Below are 25,419 nucleotides of genomic sequence, written 5' to 3'. Positions count from 1 at the left end.
TCCAGTTCCGCAAATCCTAAATCAGGAATCTGGAGGACAATAACAAAGAAAATTTATATTATGTGTGATAGTGAGAATTGTCTGCGAGAACCTGTTGTCTCAGTAGTGGGCTTTTAATATTGCTTTTGGGACAGCCTATTAAGTTTGCTCATTTTCTCTCCTTCGGTTAAACTAAAACAAAATGGCAAATCCAACAGGAGGAAAAGAAGAAAACCAGTGAATAAGAGAACCAACCATGGAGAAGATAATGAAGAAAACCCAAAACATGATGAATGAGACACAGCTTGCCTCTTTCTCGTCTTGGTTATATTTTTGGAAGAATTAATGCATCAGGTGGTTTATAATCCCCATGCCTGGAAATTGTTCAGCTTTGACACTGCTACTAGGAATACTTGTACAATCCAAGTGAGTAAACAGCTCTGTTATTAAAAGCCAAAGTTGATCGTTCCGAAATGCTTTCTCTGTCACTTGTAATTTATAGCACCCTTTTCATTTCCAGGAGTAATGGAGGAGTATTACAGCTGCACAGGAGGCAATTCTGCATAGCAGTAGGAAATCCAATGAGAGCAGAGAATCCAGGCAAATTGGGCAGGGATGAAAAGAGTATTAATTATTTAAATGTTTTCAAATTCAAATAAATGACCTTTAACTTGACAAACGTCGTAAATACCAACTGCTATTGATTTATGTCCTCGGAAACTTAATTCAAAAGTATTACAATGATATTTACAGTTTTTTTATTGTCAGAGAATTGTTTAAAACCAGTTATGTTGAACTTCAATTTAACACATTTATTTTCTAAGTAATGCATTTGTCTTTCTCATCAATGAGGATTATAGGGTTTCAGCATCGTGTCCCGTAAAGGCATTTCCTGTCGCCGCTCTCCAATACGTCAATAAATAACAGAAAGCAGGGGTTGGTATGAAGTTAAAGATTTTGCGAAACTCCGTTTAAACGACCCAGAACTAGAGCAGCTTTGCTTCATCAGGTTAAACATTATCGCTCCCACCCCTTTCCATCCAAACAGGTCGCAGTCTTGCATGTACGCGGCTGGACGAAATTGGCAACTGTTTGTTATTTTACCGGCACTCGGTTGAATATTTAAATCATCCAATCTAAACTTGTTTTGGCGATTACATTGTGTTAAGATGCAAAGAAAGACTTCACTTGCGCCCGTCTTTTGTTATTTTAAACTCTTGCTGACAGACCATTCTGCAAGACTATAATTTTAAGAAGACAGTATGCAGACACAGACACGGTTAGAGACACATACAGGTTGTCACACAGACGGAGACACACAGACACACACTGTTATAGATATAGCCGGGATGACATACAGCAAGACAGCGAGTCGCGTACAAATATAAACACACAGGGAGATGTAGGTAAAGGGAGGCACAGAAACAGATAAACAGAGAGACCCTCTGATAACTGCAGGTACAGACACAAACCCACGCTGATGCATTGAGACATTGAGACACAGTGACACATACACACACAGAGAGACACGCACCAACACAACTGAAGCACAGAGATGTAGAGAGTAAGAGATACAGAGATGTAGCACACAGGTACAGACACACTGGGACAGACGCTGAAGCCTGTACATTGACAGCAGTCTTGAAGCAGCAAGCAGAAGTCCCGCCCTTGCATCCTCCTCATTGGGTCGCTCCGGGGGCTGCGCGTTACTTCGCCGGGATGTCTCTTGGGTGTAGGTCAGCGGCGCTGTCAATCACCGCCGGCCCTTCCGACTGCAAGCTCGACTGAGTGGAAGCGTCAAACCAGAAGGGGAAGAAAAATCGCCCCCTCCCCCTCGCACGGGCGATCTGCAATGGAGGAGGAGATGAACCAGGCAGAGGACGAAGGATTGCGATCGGGTACCATCTCCAAACTCTGCAAACAGCGGACCCCCTACAGCGTCCTCAAACCATTCCCTGGCAAGAAGACGATGACCAGGAGGTACGAAAGACCCACCATGATCGAGATCCCACAACTGGCCATCGGGACTGGAGGAGGAGGGGCTCATCACCATCACCCGCCGGTTACCATCAACACTGAGCAGCAGCAACAACAGCAGCAGCATCACTTCCACCATCAGCAGCAGCATTATCCATACCAGAGCATCTCGAACAACAGGATAGCCCCTGGAGCAGTATCAGCATCAACATCCACATTAGCTTCAGTATCTCAATCTTACCTTGGAGCGACGGCTTCTGACTATCCGCCTGTCAGGTACAACAACATACCTACAAGCCAATCAGGAGCTGAAAACATCATCCTAAGTGCAGGTATACTCTTGCTCTCTCCATTTACAGCGCTGGTTTGTTGTTATATCTCATTCACTAAAAACCAAAAGTTTCTTGTTGAAGGCAGTCATTTTGTTCATGGCAAGTTTTCCCAAGAATGGCTGAACTCCTAGATTTTATTTATTAACTTATAAAAATATCAGAGGCACAATACAGGAAGGATTTTAAATCTTGAATTGATAAACCTGTATATAGATTTACTCTCCATTTAAATTGCATTGCTTGTTGGTGTGGTTTGAAGATCAATTGTTGCTGCTGAATTCAGTTTTATTGTGATATAGGGTGACCATAGATACAAATTCAAACTGGAAGTTGAAAATCTGATGCAAGAAAGCAAAACTGCTTGGAATATGAAGCAGATTTGTTGGCATCTGAAAGAATAGACAGGATAAAATCTCGGATAGGACATCTTGTCAGAATGTATTCTTGTGCATTTTGTATAAATACCACATTATTAATTAATAATCACTGCTACTTTTCACTATTCATGGAAGATGATTTTCGGATTGCATATAACAGTGTGATTCCAGGTTACTACTTTATATGTGGATGGTTTATTAAAATCTGAGCATTATGTCAAAGATGAGAACAAAGCATAGGGTTGTATTTTCAACTGAATTGTCAAAGCTGGTTGTGTATTAAGAATTCTTCAAGAGCATTTCCTTGTCTTTGCTTATTTCAGTTACTGGCTGCATAGTTGTAAATCAAATACTTTTCATTACTGGGCACTGAAATTAACATCATACTGGAAATTAACAGGTTGATCAGCACATGAAAAAGAAAGGAAGCAAAATGAATTACTTGTAATCCATAACCCAAGCTGATACTGTTTAAATCAGAGAAATCAGAAGACATCAGCTTAGGAATTAAAATCTAACCACAAAGACAGCTTATCAAATTAAAAGTCTATTTGTTGTCTGTTATAGAGTCATAGAATCATAGAGATGTACAGCATGGAAACAGAGCCTTCGGTCCAACCTGTCCAGGCCGACCAGATATCCCAACCCAATCTAGTCCCACCTGCCAGCACCGGGCCCATATCTCTCCAAACCCTTCCTATTCACATACCCATCCAAATGCCTCTTAAATGTTGCAATTGTACCAGCCTCCACCAGATCCTCTGGCAGCTCATTCCATACACGTACCACCCTCTGCGTGAAAACGTTGCCCCTTAGGTCTCTTTTATATCTTTCCCCTCTCACCCTAAACCTATGCCGTCTAGTTCTGGACTCCCCGACCCCAGGGAAAAGACTTTGTCTATTTATCCTATCCATGCCCCTCATAATTTTGTAAACCTCTATAAGGTCACCCCTCAGCCTCCGATGCTCCAGGGAAAACAGCCCCAGCTTGTTCAGCCTCTCCCTGTAGCTCAGATCCTCCAACCCTGGCAACATCCTTGTAAATCTTTTCTGAACCCTTTCAAGTTTGACAACATCTTTCCGATAGGAAGGAGACCAGAATTGCACGCAATATTCCAACAGTGGCCTAACCAATGTCCTGTACAGCCGTAACATGACCTCCCAACTCCTGTACTCAATAGTCTGACCAATAAAGGAAAGCATACCAAACGCCTTCTTCACTATCCTATCTACCTGCGACTCCACTTTCAAGGAGCTATGAACCTGCACTCCAAGGTCTCTTTGTTCAACAACACTCCCTAGGACCTTACCATGTTAGTTGAAGCATTTTGATCTTTACTCATCACCTCTAACTTTTGCTCACACTCTTCCTCCTTTCAGCTGCCACCTTCCCAACATATCCCCAACCTCTCCCCTCATACCCTTCCAGCAGCTTAATCCATAGCCCTCTTATCTTTAAGTCAGAAGGTTATAACTTCAAGTTCCACTTCAGGTTTAGGGCTGCTATAGGAAGCATGTTATTAAACTTGAAAGAGAACAGAAAAGATTTACAAGGGTGTTGCTGTGCCTGGAGGGTTTGAGCTATAGGGAGAGGCTGAGTTAGCTGGAACTTTTTTCCCTGGAGAATTGGAGCCTGAGGGGTGACCGTACAGAAGGTTTATAAAATTATTAGTGGCATGGAGAGGGTGAATAGCCAAGCTCTTTTTCCCAGGGTAGGGGATTCCAAAACGAGAGAGCATAGGTTTAAGGTGAAAGGGGAATGGGTTAAAAGGGACCTGAGGGGCAATTTTTTTTATGCAGAGGGTGATGCATGTATGGAATGAACTGCCAGAGTAAGAGATGGAGTTGGGAAGAATGACAACATTTAAACAGCATCTGGATGGGTTAAAGAATAGGAAGAGTTTAAAGGGATATGGTCGAAATGCTGACAAATGGGAGTAGATCAATTTAGGATATCAGGTCAGCATAGACGAATTCAGTTGAAGTGTCTGTTTCTATGACTCTTTGACTTGATCCAAAATCTCAGTGCTGAAATGTCAAAACATTAAAATGAAGTCCTAGCTTCCCTTCCAGGTCCACTAAAAAAAAACTGGTGTTATTACAAAGAAGTGCAGGTAAGTTATCACTTTGACCAATTTTCGTTCATCTACCCTCATACAAAACTGAATTTATCTTCGTAACATTCATGTGGAAAATATTGGGACATCTTATGATGTGCAACAACATGTTGCTATTGATAGTTTGCAGATATTTCCTGATCATTCTGCTCAGAGATATTGTGACACACTTTCGGAACAGATGGTACTTGAACCCAGGCCTCCTGGCTCAGAACTAGGTAAACTACTGCTGTGCCACAAGAGTCCTGCTATTGATGGTTTCTATTGAGCTATCTTGATACCTCTCCAAGTTATGCCTGAAAATTAGTCTTGTGACTTATACACTTAACGTGTTACCATTATCTAATTTATTCCTCATAAACTATTGACAGTCATCTTTCAAACTTTTGTTGGAGAGTTGAGAAATATTTTGAATGCATATTAAATTGTGATTCCAAATACTTTTTCTTATATTTCAGTGAACTTATAATTGTTTCCTGTTACATCTAACATCAGACTTTACTTCTAGTCACAAAGGTCAGCTGGCTTCTGGACTAATTGATTCTCTACAGTTGCCTTTAATCGCACTACTTCATATTTAAAATGATGAAAGTTTCATATTTTGGATTGCAAAGAAAGACAATCAATCTCAGACACTGATCTCTTGATCTCGGTAATATACATTTCTTGAGCTCACAGGGAATGAAAGGTCTCATCCACTTAAATCAAACCAATTTGATTGTGAGCTAATGTTTGGATGATAATGTTGGGTCAAAAGTTAGAAATTTAGCTACATACACCAAGTTTTATACAAACCCAACAACTAAAAATTATTTTGTTAGTATTTGTAGATAATATTTTCATGGAGCTGTGTTAGAGAAAACATTGAACCCAGTTGCATAGGATAGCTAACGTTATGTCAGTAGAGCATCAATTATTAAATAAGGGCACACAAGTGATGATATTTTTCCAATTGTGTTCGATTATATGGTAACTCAGTTACAATACACAACTGCAAAGAGCATTTCATAGTTTGTGTCATCAAGACTCACTGTCAATACATAAAAAAAAATCCTTAATGCATGATAGCTTTTCCACCCTTCTATGTTGAAAGTGTACAGGTAGTGAAAATCTCTTCAAGTTATTCAATGTACAGGAGATGACAAGGGTTACATGTTGCAACGTCCGTTAAAGTCCGTTTAGTCTTTGTGGATCACCTTCAAAGTAAAATTCATAGAATATTGATCCTGATTCTTTCATGATATTTAGTTCCCAACTGAAATGTATTGTTCTGTCTCCATTTTGTAAAACCACGTCCAATAACATTTTAAACAAAGCTTTTTCAGACATTCAACAATCTTTTCAATTTGTATTATGTCAATCAGAGTGGTGAAGTCAAAATGGATGTGCTTGTTTTATTGAAAAAAAATAACAAACACTGATAGTGAGAATAGGTTACAATTTAACTGAAAGATTTGAGTTCAAATCCAATTCAGGTTGATTGAATCCAACACTTGGCAGTTACATGGAAGGAGGGTGCCATCCAATTCACGAGCGCTGTTCTAATGTCCACTTTTTAACTGGAGCTGTCTACTCTGTTTACATTTTTCTCTCCTTTCTATGTAGCCTCTTTATTCTTACCTTTCAATTATTTTTCCAATTCCATTAATAGATTAGATTCCCTACAGTGTGGATTCAGGCCCTTCGGCCCACCAACTCCACACCAACCCTCCAAAGAGCAACAACCCAGACCCATTTCCCTCTGACTAGTGCACCTAATTCTACGGGAAATTTAGCATGGTCATTTCGCCTGACCTGCACATCTTTGGACTGTAGGAGGAAACCGGAGTACCCAGAGGAAATCCACGCAGACACAGGGAGAATGTGCAAACTCCACACAGACAGTCACCCAAGGCTGGAATTGAACCCAGGTCACTGGCACTGTGAGGCAGCAGTGCTAACCACTGAGCAACTACTTGCAATAATGTGGAGGTGCTGGTGTTGGACTGGGCTGAATAAAGTTAAAAATCACACAACACCAGGTTATAGTCCAGCTGGTTTATTGGGAAGTACAAGCTTTTGGAGCGCTGGTCCGTCGCCAGATAACTGGTGGGGCAGGATCATAGGACACAGAATTTATAGCAAAAGATCATAGTGTCATACACTGATGTGGTTTTTGAAAAAACCTAGATTGCTGTTAAGTCTTTCATCTTTTACAATGAGTTGCAGGTTTCGATTCATTAAAATGTAAATCCCAGAACTTTTATCAAAACATGTTCCCAAGATAACTTAAGGTTTTATTAAAAAAAGGTGACATCTCAGCTCAGACAATGCATTAAAGGTGTGAGGTTAGACTCTGTCTGTATCCCAATTTTGAGTCAGACTGGCTCTATTTCCAAAGTAGGAATTCATGAAATGTCACATGGACAGGCAGCCTACAGATTGTGTGCTTTTTGAACAAAATAGAATGTATCTGCAAATACAAATTCACCCCATAGACTTATATATGTATGCATGCTTGCTGTGATGTGTGTGTGTGTGAGAGAGAGAGAGAGACGGAGAGACTGTGAGTGTTTGTGCATATGAGTGTGTGTGCGCGTGCAAGTGTGTGTGTTTGCGTGCTTGTTATAGTGTGTGTGAGAAAGAGAGGGAGAGAGTGTGAGTGTGCGTGTGTGTGAGTGCGTGTGTGCGTGCTTGATAGAGAGTGTGAGTGTGTGTGTGTGTATGTATGTAGTGTAGTGGGGTCACCTATAGTCTGACCTGAACTTGCAATAAAGCATCCCAAGTTCTTTTGCCTCCTTGTGAGAAAATACTTCTTTAAATGGTTTCCTTTGTTCCTATGATAATATTTAGTGTCAATTCCTTTTCACTGACTTGTGAACCAATGGAAACTATCTTACCTACATAAAGTATTTCAGAATATTGTACACTTATATTCTGTGCATAATACTTTTCATTACAACAATAACCTCTCATTCCTGATATCATTAAAGTGATGATGCACCCCTTCTAGGCCAACATGTCCTTCATGAAGTCTGTTACCCAAAACTGAACTCAATACTCCAGATACAGTCCAAAAGGCACTTGGCAGCGGAACCACCACTTTTTGTTTCAGATGAATTGAGGTAAAGGTCAGCATTCTATTAACTTTTTTGATTATCTTTTTGACCTATGCAACAGTGTCTAGTGATTTATGTAGGTGGACACCTAATCCCCTTTGCAATCCCTTTGAATGTCACAGCTCTGAACAATGAAAAGAAAATGTTTCAATTTGTTTTCCCATGATCTGAAATGGATGGCTCTATATTTCTCCATATTAAATTTGCATCAGCTGCAGTTTTGCCCACGCAGTCAGAGTCTCGATTGTCTTTTATAACCTCTCCTACCAGCACAACTTACTGGGCTTTGTAATTTACTGCAACCTAGTCAGAGCCTGAGGGATGACCTTATAGAGGTTTATAAAATCATGAGGGGCATGGATAGGACAAATAGACAAAGTCTTTTCCCTGGGGTCGGGGAGTCCAGAACTAGAGGGCATAGGTTTAGGGTGAGAGGGGAAAGATATAAAAGGGAACTAAGGGGAAACCTGTTCACGCAGAGTGTGGTATGTGTATGGAAAGAGCTGCTGGAGGAAGTGGTGGAAGCTGGTACAATTGCAATATTTGAAAGGTATCTGAATGGGTATATGAATAGGAAGAGATTGGAGAGATATGGGCCAAGTCCTGGCAAATGGGACTATGTTAGGTTAGGATATCTGGTTGGCATGGACGAGTTGGGCCAAAGGGTCTGTTTCCGTGCTGCACCTCTCTATGACTCAAAACAGTTGAAATTAAAACTTTTGTTATTTGTTCATTTGAAACATTAATATAAATGGTGAAATAATCAGGTTTTAAAACAGATTCTTTCAGAACATCACTTGTCACATCCGACAAATGGGAGAATGAACCCCTTACACCTTGGTGTCTGTTTGTCACCTCACAAAGTCATCAGTTATCAACTCAACACACAAAATTAGCATAATCATAAAAATCTGAAAAGTGTGTAGTTCCCCTAACTTCTTAAATTCTACATGCTTCTACTCTTGCTACATGGTTAGGTTTTTGTATTGCCAAGCACCTAATGTAAGCTAATCATCTACATTTTAACAATCTATAGCTGAAAACTACAGTTTTTTTACTTACACATTCAATGAAATTGAATTAGTCAGGCACATCTGCCTTTTGTAAATTAATGCTGATTTTTCCAACTGTTTGATGATTTTCAACGTATTAATTAATTTCATCCTGAATTTTATAATCTAGAAGTCACTCAAACCAAGGCTTTAGTTTTGCTTGTTCTGAATGTGGTGTTTCCATCTATCTGCCTTTTGACTCAATCCCTGCTTCTAAAGCTTTTTCGAAAATTATAATTAGTGGCTGTGATTTCTCCTCCCTATCTATCATGTACTTCAGAGCTATGGTTCTCAGTTGCGAATCTTCCTCATTTTCCTAATATATTCCTGTAGCTCTGTTTACAATGTCCTCTGTAAGAACAGATGCAAAATACATTTGAACGTTTAAATTAGGAAGAGGAATAGACCATTCAGCTTTATGAGCCTGCTCCAACATCAGTAAGGTTGTTGCTGATCTGATTGTTTTATTTCTTCATAAGATGTAGGCGTTGCTGCCTAGGCCTGCATATCCTTCATTGCCTTGGCAAAGGTGTTGAGAGTGAGCAGCCTTCTTGATTTGTTGCAGTCCTTGGAGTGTAAAAACATCTGAAATAATGGATGTAGGTTTGCTCACTGAGCTGGAAGGTTCATTTTCAGACATTTCGTCACTATACTAGATAACATCTTCAGTGAGCCTCTGGATGAAGCACTGCTGATGATTCCTGCTTTCTATTTATATGTTTGGGTGTCTTTGGGTTGGTGATATCATTTCCTATGGTGATGTCATTTCCTGTTCTTTTTCTCAGTGGTGGTAAATGGGGTCCAAGTCAATGTGTTTGTTTATAGAGTTCCGGTCGGAATGCCATGCTTCTAGAAATTCTCGTATGTGTCTCTGTTTGGCTAGTCGTAGGATGGATGTGTTGTCCCAGTTGAAGTGGTGTTCTTCCTTATCTGTATGTAAGGATACTAGTGATAGAGAATCATGTCATTTTCATGCATCCAGGATACATGAACATCAACTAGCCACAAAACAACATGACTCTCTCTCACTAGTATCCTTACATACAGATAAGGAAGGACACCACTTCGACTGGGACAACACATCCATCCTAGGACAAGCCAAACAGAGACACGCACGAGAATTCCTAGAAGCATGGCATTCCAACCGGAACTCTATCAACAAACACATTGACTTGGACCCCATTTACCAACCCCTGAGAAAAAGAACAGGAAATGACATCACTGACCCAAAGAAACCCAAACATATAAATAGAAAGCAGGAATCATCAGCTGTGCTTCGTCTGGAGGCTCACTGAGAATGTTACCTAGTATGGTGACGAAACATCTGAAAATGAACCTTCCAGCTCAGCGAGCAAACTTACATCCAGAATCTCAACCTGAGCTACAAATCATCTCAAAATCTGAAATACTGTTAGGAAAGGAGTTCTAGGTTTTGATACAGCATCAGTGAAAGAATGGCAATATTTTTCAGGTCAAGGTGATGTGTGGCTTGAAGGGGAACTTGCAGCTGGTGGTGGTGCTTCCATATGTCTGCTATCCTTGTCCATCAAGGTGGTAGAAGTCACGAGTTTGGAAGGTGCTGTCAAAAATGTCTTATTGAATGACTACAGTGCACCTTCTTTATGGCACACACTGCTGTGACTACACGAAAGTGGTGCAGAGGGTGAATATTAGGTTGCTAATCAAGCAGGATGATTTGTGCTGGATGATGTCAAGCTTTGTGAGTGTTGTTGGAGCTAGTTATCTAGGCAAGTGGTATCACAAGTCACATTCCTGACTTGTGCCTTGTTGGGTAGCCTTTAGTATAACAAGAGATGGTTAAATAACCACAGATTGCCTGTTCTCTGATCTGTTTTTATAGCCACAGTATGTATATCACTGGGCCAATTTAGCAACTGCTCAATGGTAACCCCCAGAACATAGATGGTGAGGGATTTATTCATGGTAATACCATTGAACTTCAAGGGAAAATTACTAGAACCACTCATGTTGCAGATGGTAATTACTTGGCACTGGAGTGCCACAAATGTTACTTACTACTTATGAACCCACACCTGGGGTTTGTCCAGGCCTTGTTGCATGTGAATTGCTTCACTGTCTGGGGAATCACGAATGATTGGAGAAAGTGAGGACTGCAGATGCTGGGGATCAGAGTCAAAAGGTATGGCACTGGAAAAGCACAGCTGGTCAGGCAACATCTGAGGTGCAGGAAAGTTAACGTTTCGAGCATAGGCTCTTCGTCAGTCGACTCTCCTGCACTTCAAATCACAAATGGTGCTGAACATGGTGCAATCAGTGAATATCCCATTTTATGACCGAATGGTAAAGTGAAAGTCATTAATGAAGCAACTGAAGGTGGTTGGTCATCGAGTCATAGAGATGCACAGCATAGAAACAGACCCTTCAGTCCAACTCGTCCATGCTGACCAGATATCCCAACCCAATCTAGTCCCATTTGCCAGCACTTGGCCCATATCCCTGTAAACCCTTCCTATTGCTATGCCCAATGAGATGCCTTTGGTCAAAGGACACTACTTCAAATAATTGCTGCAATGATGTCGTGGGACAGGAATGATTGCTCTCCACAACTACAACCATTTCCTTTGTGAAAGGTATGACACCAATAAGCAGATAGTTCTTGCCTTGATTCATATTAAGTCCGTGCTGGGCTTCACCTCAAGACTGGGAGTCCGTGCTGGGCTTTACCTCGGGGCCGGGAGTCTGTGCGGGGCTTTATCTCGAGGGATGCGGGGCTTTACCTCGGGGCCGGGAGTCCGTGCTGGGCTTTAGCTCAAGACCGGGAGTCCGTGCTGGCTTTTACCTTGAGACCGGGAGTCCGTGCTGGGCTTCACCTCAAGACCGGGAGTCCATGCTGGGCTTCACCTCGAGACCAGGAGTCCGTGCTGGCTTTTACCTCGAGACCGGGAGTCCGTGCTGGGCTTCACCTCGAGACCGGGAGTCCGTGCTGGGCTTTAGCTCGAGACCGGGAGTCCGTGCTGGGCTTCATCTCGAGACCGGGAGTCCGTGCTGGCTTTTACCTTGAGACCGGGAGTCCGTGCTGGGCTTTACCTCGAGACCGGGGGTCCGTGCTGTGCTTTACCTCGAGACCGGGAGTCCGTGCTGGGCTTTACCTGGAGACCGGGAGTCCGTGCTGTGCTTTACCTCGGGACCCGAAGTCTGTGCTGTGATTTACCTCGAGACCGGGAGTCCGTGCTGGGCTTTACCTGGAGACCGGGAGTCTGTGCAGTGATTTACCTCGAGACCGGGAGTCCGTGCAGTGATTTACCTCGAGACCGGGAGTCCGTGCTGGGCTTTACCTGGAGACCGGGAGTCCGTGCTGGGCTTTACCTCGAGACCGGGAGTCCGTGCTGGGCTTTACCTCGAGACCGGGAGTCCGTGCTGGGCTTTAACCTTGAGACCGAGAGTCTGTGCTGGGCTTCACTTTGAGACCGGGAGTCTGTGCTGGGTTTTACCTTGAGACCAGGAGTCCGTGCTGGGTTTTATGTCGAGACCGGGAGTCCGTGCTGGGCTTTACCTCGGGACCGGGAGTCTGTGCTGGGCATCACCTCGAGACCAGCAGTCAGCCTGGGCATCACCTCGAGACCAGCAGTCAGCCTGGGCTTCACTTCGAGGCTGGGAGCCTGTGCTGGGAGTTTCCCGGGTTCCATTGAGCCACCGATGCTGTCCAAGGACTTGAGCTAAGTAATGAGTTAAAACAAACATGGCGGAAAGAAAAGAAATGGATGGAGCAGAGGAGCTCTGGAGCTCTCACGAACCCTCCTTGACTGCGCTGGTCCTGCCCTGATTTCATAGAAAGGACTGAACTGGGCAATTTTCCACATCATCATGTAGATGCCGGGGCTGTACTGAAATAATTTGGCTGCTGTAGTACGGCTGGAATGTTATCAGGAGCACTTGTAGCATCCCCACATATTCAAAGATCCCTCTCAGCCCGGAGTTGGACTCTCTTCCACCCTTTTTAGTCGGGCAGAAGATATTTAAAGGTTTGAATGTACATACAAACAGATTCAAGAACAACTTCTTCCCCATTGTTCGCAGACTTTTGAACGGATCTCTCTTTTCGCACCTTCTCTGTGGCTGTAATACTGCCCTCTGCCTGCTGCCATGATGCTCTTTGTATGGTACAACCTACCTGTTTAGCGCACAAAGCAACACTTTTCACTGTATCTTGATACGTGTGACAATAAATCAAACAACAAGCAAACCATATCACACAGAGAGAATCAAATTGGTTGAAGACTGGAGGAGGCTGAGTTGGATCATCCACTTGGCACTTTTGGCTGAAGACTGTTGCGAATGTTGCAGCCTTGTCTTTTGCACTGATGTGCTCCCAGAATTGAGGAAGCAGTACTTGTGATGTCTCCACCTCTTGTTAGTTTTTTAATTGTCCAACAGTAATAATGACTAGATGTGGTAGAGTCGAGATTAGTCGAGATTATCTACCTATCAGTTAGGTAGATAGCTGCTTCCACTGTTTGGGATGCCCATAATCTTTTGTGTTGTTGCTTCACTAGGTGACAACTCATTTTTAGGTATGTCTGGTGCTGCTCCAGGCATTCCTTCTATCACACTTCATTGAACCAAGGTTATTACCTATTTGGATGTTAATGCTAGAGTGGTGCATCTATCAGGCCATGAGGTTACAGGTTGTGGTTGCATATAAACTACATCGGGTGCTGCTGGTCCACAGTGCCTCCAAATGATACCCACTTTATGTTGTAGATCTGCTTGAAACCAGTTCAACACGGATGTCGTACCATACAACACAATGGAGGCTATCCTCAATGTGGAAATGGGACTTTGCCTTCGCAAAGACTATGCAGTGGTCATTCCTACTAATACTGGGATGGACAGATACATCTGTGACAGGTAGATCATTGGGAAAGAGGTCAAGCAAATTTTTCCCTGTGGTTGGTTCTCTCACTATCTACCACTGTGACTTTTGCAGCTATGACTTTTAGGACTCAGCTTCTTTGGTCAGTAGTGTTGCTACTGAGCTAATTTTGGCGATGGGCGTTAAAATCCCCCATCTAGAAAACACACTATGCTGTTGCTGCCCTCAGGGCTTGCTCTGAGTGGTGCTCGACAGGATTTTAGCTGGCATCAGCTAAAGGGGTGAGGGAAGCGGTAAGTGATAATCAGCAGGTAATAATAATTATTCAATAACAATAATAATAATAATTCTTGCCCATGTTTTATCAGATGCCAGTTTACCTCATGAAGTCTAGAGTTAGTGTTGAGTATTTCCAGCGAAACTCCTTCCTGACTATATGCCACTGGTGCTGTCCTACGATGGGACAGGAAATACCCAGCAATGGTGATGGTCTATCTAGGACAGAGCTTGTAAGGTCAGATTCCCTGGGTATGATTATATCACACCATTGCTTGGCTAGACTGTGGGACATCTCTCCCAATTTTGGTATAAGACCCCAATGTTGGTAAAGAGGATATTGCAGGGTCAGGAGGACTGAATTTACCATTGTTCTGCGAATCCGATCAATGGAAGTTGATGCCAGGTGGTCTGTCTAGTTTCATTGCTTTGATTAGATTTCGTAATTGATACAACTGAGTGGCTCACTCGACTTTGTCCAAAACCACATGACTGTGAGTCTAGAGTCACTTGTAAGCCAGACCGAGTACAGATGGTAGATTTCCTTTGGTATAAGGTGTAAGTGCACCAAATGGGTTTTTATAATTGCCAATAATTACATGATGGTCATTAGGCTAGCTTTTAATTGTGGATATTTATTGCATTCAAATTTCATCATTTGCTGTGATGAGAGTCAAACTCAAGTGCCACATGCATTAGCCTACGGTTCTGGTGTGAGTCCTGTGACATAATCACTACTCCACCACACTTACTCCACAGTCTTGCCTAACCCTGATAACCTTTCATCCCATTACTTATCAAGAATCTAACTATATCCAGTTTTCCGCATCTCTTTCAGATATAAAATATAGTTTCCATTGCTACCAATCCCTCACTTTCAACTCTAAACTACAATCTTCTCTCATACACCTTTTCTGTGTTTATAATCTCCCTTTAATTTCTGTACATTTTTATTTAATTTTACACAGTTTTCTTCTGTATTATCCTCTGTTTTTGCAGTATCTTTTAAACTTTTTGTTTCCTTTATATTTATCCATGAAATCTTCAGTTTGTTGTGCCAGCTTTAACCCAGTCAGAATTAATTTAACTGGCAATTTATCAATTTCTTGTTTAAGCATCTCCTATTGCTGGCCCACTGTTTGATCTGGACATTTTCCAACTAATTATCTAAGTTAGACTAATTTTATATCTTGGAATTGAGCTACTTTTCAGTCCAACATCTATCTTCAACCGTTTTTTGTTTCACTATCTATTTTCAATGTGAACGTAAGTGAGTTTATAGTCACTATTTTTGAAGTGCTCTCTACTACATGACATTTACTAGTCCTACTTAATTACTCAAAACCACGTTTCACACTGCATCTTTCTTGTTAAATTAGCAGCACACATTAACCTTGTTACATTTTAATAACTCCTTTTCCATTTTGACCGTATTTCTATTTTATTGTACTTTAGATTAACTAAAATATGGAAAAGTGATTATCTGCTCTGTGTAATGTTTATAAGTCTGGAATGAGTTTGGACAGCATAAGTTCTAATAAACATCATTCAAAGCACTAAACTGTCCCTAATATGGCAGTAACTGGCAGTAAAATGATCACCTTTCTCAGAGGCAGTGTAGGCTGGCTTCACAGTAGGAAATGAAAAAAAAAATCACACCCTTGTGATTTGAGGTGATATTGTATGATCGGGGCAAATGTTTTTGAACATACCAGATGGGCGGCACGGTGGCACAGTGGTTAGCACTGCTGCCTCAAAGCGCCAGAGACCCGGGTTCAATTCCTGACTCAGGCGACTGACTGTGTGGAGTTTGCACGTTCTCCCCGTGTCTGCGTGGGTTTCCTCCGGGTGCTCTGGTTTCCTCCCACAGTCCAAAGATGTGCAGGTCAGGTGAATTGGCCATGCTAAATTGCCCGTAGTGTTAGGTAAGGGGTAAATGTAGGGGTATGGGTGGGTTGCGCTTCGGCGGGGCGGTGTGGACTTGTTGGGCCAAAGGGTCTGTTTCCACACTGTAAGTAATCTAATCTAATCTAAAAAATCAGACTTTACTGTGCATCCAAATATCCTAGATTTGTGAAATGTTTTGATGTTAATACGAAGTAGCCTCAATGGAAAGTGTTTCATCAGTGACATCAGTCACCTTAAGGATTATAAAAAGTCACAAAGTATCAATTTTCTTCCTTTTTCTCTAATTCCGTACACTTAACCAGTCCCTTGGGATATATATATATATATATACACACACACACACAGGCATTCCTGAATCCAAACTTTTCCATTTAACTTAGAGTGCCGATTTTCAATTGAATTCTTATGGTCTTCAGAACTGCGTTTTTAAGTCGATGTGCTTCTCAGAGTCTCTGAGTAAGAATTTGACAGTGCTTCCTATGCAATGCAAAGGAGGAGCAAAGGTGGTGTGATACTGTTCTGAGGTTGCAGTTAAAGTCACAGTATTAGGTAATGACAAACTGGTTTGTCTTGTTTCTGTTGCCATTTTGAAAACTGGTAAGCAAAGCCAGTTTAAAATGATGTTTAAGGTGATCCCAAACAGTTTAACAATTTTAAACAATTTTAATATGACCATATGAAAGAATGGCAATTTTTATGAGGTTTATTAGTCTCATCTGTAAGCAAATCTAACCCCAGTCTCAGATTTTCTGTATAATATCTATTTCTACCAATGAAAGAATGTCAGCCATACCTGTAAACTACCTTATACATATTTATGAATCATCACATCAATGACAGCCAATCATAGAACATAGAACATAGAACAATACAGCACAGAACACGCCCTTCAGCCCACGATGTTGTGCCGAACATTTGTCCTAGCTTAAGCACCCATCCATGTACCTATCCAATTGCCGCTTAAAGGTCGCCAATGATTCTGACTCTGCCACTCCCACAGGCAGCGCATTCCATGCCCCCACCACTCTCTGGGTAAAGAACCTACCCCTGACATCTCCCCTATACCTTCCACCCTTCACCTTAAATTTATGTCCCCTTGCAACACTCTGTTGTACCCGGGGAAAAAGTTTCTGACTGTCTACTCTTTCTATTCTTCTGATCATCTTATAAAACTCTATCAAGTCACCCCTCATCCTTCGCTGTTCCAATGAGAAAAGGCCTAGCACTCTCAACTTATCCTCATACGACCTATTCTCCATTCCAGGCAACATCCTGGTACATCTCCTCTGCACCCTCTCCAAAGCTTCCACATCTTTCCTAAAGTAAGGCGACCAGAACTGCACACAGTACTCCAAATGTGGCCTAACCAAGGTCCTGTACAGCTTCAACATCACTTCACGACTCTTGAATTCAATCCCTCTGCTAATGAACGCTAATACACCATAGGCCTTCTTACAAGCTCTATCCACCTGAGTGGCAACTTTCAAAGATCTATGAATATAGACTCCAAGATCCCTCTGCTCCTCCACCTTACTAAGAACCCTACCATTAACCCTGTATTCCGCATTCTTATTTGTCCTTCCAAAATGGACAACCTCACACTTGACAGGGTTGAACTCCATCTGCCACTCCTCAGCCCAGCTCTGCATCATATCTAAGTCCCTTTGCAGCCGACAACAGCCCTCCTCACTATCCACAACTCCACCAATCTTCGTATCATCTGCAAATTTACTGACCCACCCTTCGACTCCCTCTTCCAAGTCATTAATAAAAATTACAAACAGCAGAGGACCCAGAACTGATCCCTGCGGAACTCCACTTGTAACTGGGCTCCAGGCTGAATATTTACCATCTACCACCACTCTCTGACTTCGACAGGTTAGCCAGTTTTCTATCCAACTGGCCAAATTTCCCTCTATCCCATGCCTCCTGACTTTCCGCATAAGCCTACCATTGGGAACCTTATCAAATGCCTTACTAAAATCCATGTACACTACATCCACTGCTCTACCCTCATCCACATGCTTGGTCACCTCCTCAAAGAATTCAATAAGACTTGTAAGGCAAGACCTACCCTTCACAAATCCGTGCTGGCTGTCCCTAATCAAGCAGTGAGGAGAAAGTGAGGTCTGCAGATGCTGGAGATCAGAGCTGGAAATGTGTTGCTGGAAAAGCGCAGCAGGTCAGGCAGCATCCAGGGAACAGGAGAATCGACGTTTCGGGCATAAGCCCTTCTTCAGGAATGAGGAAAGTTTGTCCAGCAGGCTAAGATAAAAGGTAGGGAGGAGGGACTTGGGGGAGGGGCGTCGGAAATGTGATAGGTGGAAAGAGGTCAAGGTGAGGGTGATAGGTCAGACTGGGGTGGGGGCGGAGAGGTCGGGAAGAAGATTGCAGGTTAGGAAGGCGGTGCTGAATTTGATGGATTTGACTGAGACAGGGTGGGGGGAGGGGAAATGAGGAAACTGGTGAAATCCGAGTTCAAGGATATGCAGGCCTTTGGACTCCTCCATCGTCAGACCACAACAAAACGACGGTTGGAGGAAGAACGCCTCATCTTCCGGCTAGGAATGCTCCAACCACAAGGGATGAACTCGGATTTCACCAGTTTCCTCATTTCCCCTCCCCCCACCCTGTCTCAGTCAAATCTGAGCGCTGACCTGACCTGCTGCGCTTTTCCAGCAACACATTTCCAGCCCTAATCAAGCAGTGTCTTTCCAGATCCTCATAAATCCTATCCCTCAGTACCCTTTCCATTACTTTGCCTCCCACCGAAGTAAGACTAACTGGCCTGTAATTCCCGGGGTTATCCCTATTCCCTTTTTTGAACAGGGGCACAACATTCGCCACTCTCCAGTCCCCTGGTACCACCCCCGTTGACAGTGAAGATGAAAAGATCATTGCCAACGGTTCTGCAATTTCGTCTCTTGCTTCCCACATAATCCTAGGATATATCCCGTCAGGCCCGGGGGACTTGTCTATCCTCAAGTTGTTCAAAATGTCCAACACATTTTTCTTCCTAACAAGTATCTCTTCTAGCTTACCAGTCCGTTTCACACTCTCCTCTTCAACAATACGGTCCCTCTCGTTTGTAAATACTGAAGAAAAGTACTCATTCAAGACCTCTCCTATCTCTTCCAACTCAATACACAGTCTCCCACTACTGTCCTTGATCGGACCTACCCTCGTTCTCGTCATTCTCATGTTTCTCACATACGCATAAAATGCCTTGGGGTTATCCTTGATCCTATCCGCCAAAGATTTTTCATGCCCTCTCTTAGCTCTCCTAATCCCTTTCTTCAGCTCACTTCTGGCTATCCTGTATCCCTCCAATGCTCTGTCTGAACCTCCCTCGTCAACCAAGGTTCCCTCACATGACCATCTCTTTCCTGCCTGACAGGTACATACATATCAAGGACACGTCGTATCTGTTCCTTGAAAAAGTTCCACATTTCCACGACATCCTTCCCTGACAGCCTATGCTCCCAACTTATGCTCCTCAGATCCTGTCTTACCGCATCGTATTTACCCTTCCCCCAATTGTAAAACCTACCCTGTTGCACGCACCTATCTCTCTCCATAACCAAGTGCTCAATCAGTGCTCAATTTTCCTAATGTTTTAATCATAATAACTGTAGCCAAGATGCTCAATGCAAAACTATCTTTAGCGTTGTGTATTCGGTGAAAAAAAAGGTCTTCTTTCAATCAGATTCCATAGCTTAAAAAAAAATGTCCAAAGTGTTTATGGAGACACCTGTAAATGATTAAATATGTGACAACATTGAAATTATTTTTCGGTATGTAGGGTTGTTACTGACAGTGCAATTTATTATGCATTTTCTGTATACTTCCACATTATGTGGTATATTTACTGGGCCTGTAACCCTGTTTATAGAATAACTTGGATATATATGCCTTTCTTTTCTGCATTGCTGTACAAAATCACAATCGCATTTATTTATGTCGCAAAACTCACTGTACTTCAAAATAATTAGTCTTATAGTTATTTGGAGGTATAAGATTTGAGCACTTCTAAAAAAAGGAGAGTGCTGATTGTTTGGCAAGTGAACTGTAATTGTTAGAGGTTTGCCATGGAGAATGCGGCAGTAAATGATGACCGACAGTTAACTGCCAAACTCTGTTACATTTTAAACTATGCTGATCAAGCTTTTACCCTGAGAAATTAACCAAAGAATGGCTGTCACCTATTTTGTTAATTTGAACTCCCTTCCTACCAGCAGTGCAGGACTGCAAACAATAAATGGACTGCAGCAGTTTAAGAAGGGCAACTAGGGATGGGCAATAAAAACTAGCCTAACAAGTGACATCTCTTTCTATGCTGTACCATTTTTATGATTTCTACCCAATTTAGAATTACCTGTCAGGCCTGCAGTGGAGTGCACCTGCATGTACTGTATGCTACACATATTAAGACACAGAGTCTTGTTCTTTGCAAACAGAAAGAACAAGGATACCCACTGCACCTGTTTCAACCCATCAAAGTCAGTGATAGCCATTCTCTAGTTCATTTCTAAGGACAATGCCTTGAACCAATCACAGTAAACTGCTTTGTTTAAAATTTTAAAAAGCTTGGCAGTTAATTACCAATCATCACTAACAGGTGAATTCTCCATGGCAATGCCTCTCACAATCAGAGTCCCATTTGCCAACTAATCAGTAATCTCATACAAATGTTGATTTCCCTTTCCTTTAGTACTTTTTTGTGAATTGTTATGATAAGCTTTGCTAAGAGTCTTTTTTAATCAATACTCAATTAATTTTATGTAAATCATGTTTTGGGATGCTCTGAGGAATATGGTTAAATATTATGTAAATTTATTCATTCCTTTGTTTCTCCGAAGCATTTCTTTATGAACGTGATGGTTTTTGTTACAAATGTTGGCTAAGTGTCACAATGTTGAAAGCTGTCTTAAACAAATTAAAAACTTGCATTATCATCATATAAGGCTAAAAATAAGAAAAATAAAACTGTCACTTAGGACTTGTGGCTGAATTGATGTTAAAGACTAGAAATATTCTTGGATAATTGATGGAGAACTAGCAGGCAATATTACCGGCATTATCGAAGATATTTATTAATACTCTCAGTGTAAGTTGGACCATATCACTATATGGCGGGGGGGAACCTAATGTCACATACCATTATGAACTAATTTTTTGCAAATATCTTTAACATAATACAGCCACTCTCTGAAACCATTAAGTTTCAGATATAGTTAGAACTGAGAACAGGAAATGATGATATGACACGATGGAGAAAAGATAAGGCTGACTTGTCACACTGCAGCCTTTTTGGACCAGCAATAAGATTGCAATGACTTTCGCGAATAACAATACAGAGCACACTAATGGATTTTGGCTGCTTTCCTTCAGTTAGTCTATTTGCATAATGCACAGTGAAGAAAGGTTTCAGTCACATTTTACCATCTGTATATTGAAATATGTTTGTATTCAGTTCAGCTGCATGGAAGGAAACGTCTGCAGCTTTCACTTTCATCCATGTTTGAGCACTTGAAGACAAATAAATCTTGAGTGATGTAATGAGTATGATCAGAGTTTCTAAAATGTAATGTTGTCTTATTCCTTTTCACAAACTGCATATTCCTATTGCTTTCTGGTCTTAGTTCAAATTTTCAGCATAAGGCCATCAAATGTAAGAGCAGAAGTAAGGCATTCAGCCCGTTGAGTTTGTTCCACTGTTCAGTGATTGATCATGGCTGATCTGACAATCCTCAACTCCACTTTCTTCCTTTCCCCGTCACCTTTGATTGTCTTACTGATTAAAAATCTATACATTTCAGCCTTGAATGTAATTAATGAGCCAGCCTAGTCAGCCCTCTGCAGTAAGGAATCCTCACTACTCTCTAACAGAACAATTTCTTCCTCATCTCTGTCTTAAATATGAGACAACTCATTATATCCTCTGGTCCTATGTGGTCTCTCCACATCTACTCTGTCAAATCTCCTAAGAATCTTATATGTTTCGATAAGTACACCTGTCACTCTTTTAAACTTTAATGAATACAAACCCGACCCACGCAACCTGTCCTCATAAAAGAATCCCTCCAGATTCAGTATCAGCTTAGTGAATCTTTTTTGGACTACCTCCAATGCTAATCTATCTTTTCTTAGGTAAGGGGACCAAAATGTTTGCAGTCGGTGTGGTCTAACTAGTGCAAGGCTTCTCCATTTTTATAGTCCATTCCCTTTAAAATATAGGCTGAAGTTCCATTTACCTTCCCTATAACCTGTTGAATTTCTTTTGCTAGCTTTTTGTGATTTATCCATGAGGACTCCCAATTCCCTCTGTGCTGTAGCATTCTGCAATCTTTCTCCATTTAAGTAATGTTCAGCTCCTCTTTTCTTCATAGGAACACAGGAATTTGGAGCAGGAGTAGGCAATTCAGCCCTTTGAGCCCACTTCGCCATTTAACGTGATCATGGCTGATCTTATCCTGGTCTCAATTCCTCTTGCCTGCCTGCTTGTCATAGCCCTTTATCCCACATTTAATCAGAAACATATCTGTTTCTTTCTTGAATCTGTTGAATGTTTCTGCCTCTCCTGCACTCTGGGGCAGTGAGTTGCACAGATTCACAACCACCTGAGAGAAGTAGTTTCACCTTATTTTAGTTTTGAACCTACCTTATCTCATCCTATATTTATGACCCCTTGTTCAAGGCTATTCATCTGCAGTTTATTTTTATTTGGAATGTTTATGTTTGAGTTTAAGCCACCTGAGGAGATGAGCTAGCTTCTCCAAGGTTGGCATCGTTCAAAGTAACAGTAAATCAAACAGTACAAGCAAATAAGACACAGGATACCTCCTGTTGTTGTCTTGTCTAGTACCATTAAAGAGCTCACTTATCTTCCAGATTCCAGTTCTGACAAAAGGTTTAAATTCAAGGCATTAATAAGTCTTTTTACAAACATGGCGGAACATGCTGTGTATTGGCACCATTTTCTCATTAAATTTCTGAATGCATTCCTGTGCAAGTTGACTGGGGTTTGCCAAATTATTTTGTGAATAGAACTGCAGGACGTCTGTATCGGCATCCAGCGTTACTGACTCAATCAGAAGCTGGCTTCACTCTGTCAGGAATGGTGTCATTCTATTAGGCTACCTAGTCACTTTTTGAAGTTCTGAAGAAGGGTCATTGGACGTTGAATATTAACTCTGTTTGCAGATGTTGCTAGATCTGCTGGGTTTCTCCACGAATTTCTGTACTTGTTTGTTTCAGATTTCCAGCATTCATAGTTCATTGTTTCATTCTATTAGATATTAATATCATTTCAGCAGGAGCTGTGCTATGCTACTAATGGCTGGAGCAACTCAATTAGGAGTTGGAGTTATTGAAACCCAGGGGCTGGAATCAGTGGTTAGGAATGAGTTTCACTCCAACAGAAGCTGGACTCAGTCAGATGTGACCTCATGCAATATAAAGTGTGCCTTAGTCATACATTTATAACTTAAAGAGCTAATTTCCATATTTTCAAAGCCATTTAGCAAAGACATGGCAGAAAACTTTCTTTACTGTACTGTATTCAAGGAATCAAATCAAAAGGCAGCACCCCCATATCCAGCCCTACTTCTATCAATTATTTCATGGGACGTGGCTTTGCTGTAATAACAGCATGTTGCCCACAATTTAATTATTCTTGATTTTGGTTTGTGGCTGGTTAAGGCAATTAAGAGTCAATCGCATTTACTTAACTGCAGCCTTGGTTAAGTAAAGTGGGCAGAATTCCTCCTGAAAGGATCTCAAAGATCCAGATAGGTTTCCAGAAGTAGTCTTTTGGTCATAGTTACACAGAATGGCTTTATATTGCAGATTCAATTACTTAAATGCAAACTCTACAGCTGGTATAGTGGGATTAGAACCCGCGTCACTAGACCATAAGCCTGGGTCTACAGTTGTGCTAGCCAGTGAAAGTACCATTGCACACTGTTTACTTTTGTAATGTATTACTTAAAACAGCTAATACGCCCTGAGAATCAGGTTACCTCAATTGGCAAGATGATGAGTATGTAGTTCAATTTCTGTTGTGGCTGAGGTAAACATTAAGCTATTCTTTTCCTACTACATGTTTGATGCAAAGTTGGACCCCTAAAGCTATATAAAATCAAATGTCTCTCTCTAATGGAAAGAGATGGCTGTCGTTCCTTGTGGACTATGGCTAATTGCCTAACTATCTTACCACCACAGGTTCTGAGGAAGAGGCATAATGAACTTGAAATGTTACTTCTGTTTCTGTCTCCGTAGATGCTGCGAGACCTGCTGAGTTTCTCCAGCATTCTCTGGACTTGCTTCAGATTTCCAGTATCCTCAATATTTTTTCTGATTGTCTAAGGGAGCCTTGGTGAATTTCTATGGTGCACCTTGAAGATGGTACACACTGCTGCTACTGAGCATTGGTGGTGGAGGGCATGTAGGTTTATGGATATGGTGTCAATCAAGCGGGCTGCTTGGTATTGGGTAGTGTCAAGCTTCTTGAGTGTTATTGGAGCTACACTCATCCAGGCAAGTGGGTAGTATTCCATCACACTCTTAATGGTGCCTTGTAGATGATGGACAGGTTTTGTGGACATGAGTTATTCACCCCAGTGCTCCTAATCTGTAATGTGATCTTGTAGCTATTGTGTTTATGTGGTGAGTCCAGTTGAGTTTCTGGTTAATGGTAATCTTAAGGATATCGATAGTAGAGATGTACTGATGGTAACACCATTGAATGTCAAGAAGTGATGATTAGATTCTCTCCTATTGGAGAAAGTCATTGTCTGGCATTTGTGTGGTGAAAATAATATTTGCCATTTATCAGACCAAATCTTAATACTGTCCAGGTGTTACTATGTTTCCTCCAGTATCTGAGCAATGGCAGTTGTGCAATCATCAATGAATATCTCCACTTCTGACCTTATGATGGAAGGAAAGTCATTGGTGAAGCAGCTGAAGGTGGTTGAGCCAACAACACTACTCCAAGGAATGCCTGCAGAGAAGTCCTGGCGTGAGATGACTGTTCTCCAACAACCACAACTTGTGGCTGTTCATTTTGTGCAAGTTTGACTTCAACCAGTGGAAAGTCTCCCCCAAATCCTATTGCCTCTAGTTTTGCTAGAGCTTCTTGGTGCCACACTGTTAAATGTGGCTTTGATGTCAACGGCCATGACTTTCTTTTTACTCTATACTTTCTGAAAGAAGAATGTTGACTGGCGACAAATGTTGTCTTTTTGTATTTTTTTCAGAAATATTCTAGTTCTACACTACCAAACGGCTATATGAACTTTTAATTAGGAGGACTGCAATATATTTGAGATTCTAAATACCACAACTACAGTAAATATGGTAATCAGCAAACAAAATGACATTTTCTGTACCCGAGAGAACAGTACTGTATTTGCCTGTCCACAATATGCTTATCATGGAGCTCTGA

General features: G+C 41.7%; 1 protein-coding gene across 1 annotated transcript in view; it reads left to right on the top strand.

The window, feature by feature from the left end:
• Positions 1–759: 759 nt before the first annotated feature.
• The window catches only part of bend4 (BEN domain containing 4), a 45,974-nt gene continuing 21,314 nt past the window's right edge, over positions 760–25,419 (top strand). Inside the window, exon 1 of the mRNA XM_043692101.2 lies at positions 760–2,288. Coding sequence (XP_043548036.1) covers positions 1,832–2,288 — 457 coding nt within the window. The 5' untranslated portion in view covers positions 760–1,831. The remainder of the gene's footprint in view (positions 2,289–25,419) is intronic.

This window comes from Chiloscyllium plagiosum, unplaced genomic scaffold (assembly GCF_037043375.1).
Source record: "Chiloscyllium plagiosum isolate Xiang-an unplaced genomic scaffold, Cpla_swu_hap1 HiC_scaffold_1, whole genome shotgun sequence".
NCBI lineage: Eukaryota > Metazoa > Chordata > Chondrichthyes > Orectolobiformes > Hemiscylliidae > Chiloscyllium > Chiloscyllium plagiosum.
Note: the sequence above shows the minus strand (reverse complement) of the source record. Positions and strands in the feature narration are given on the sequence as shown.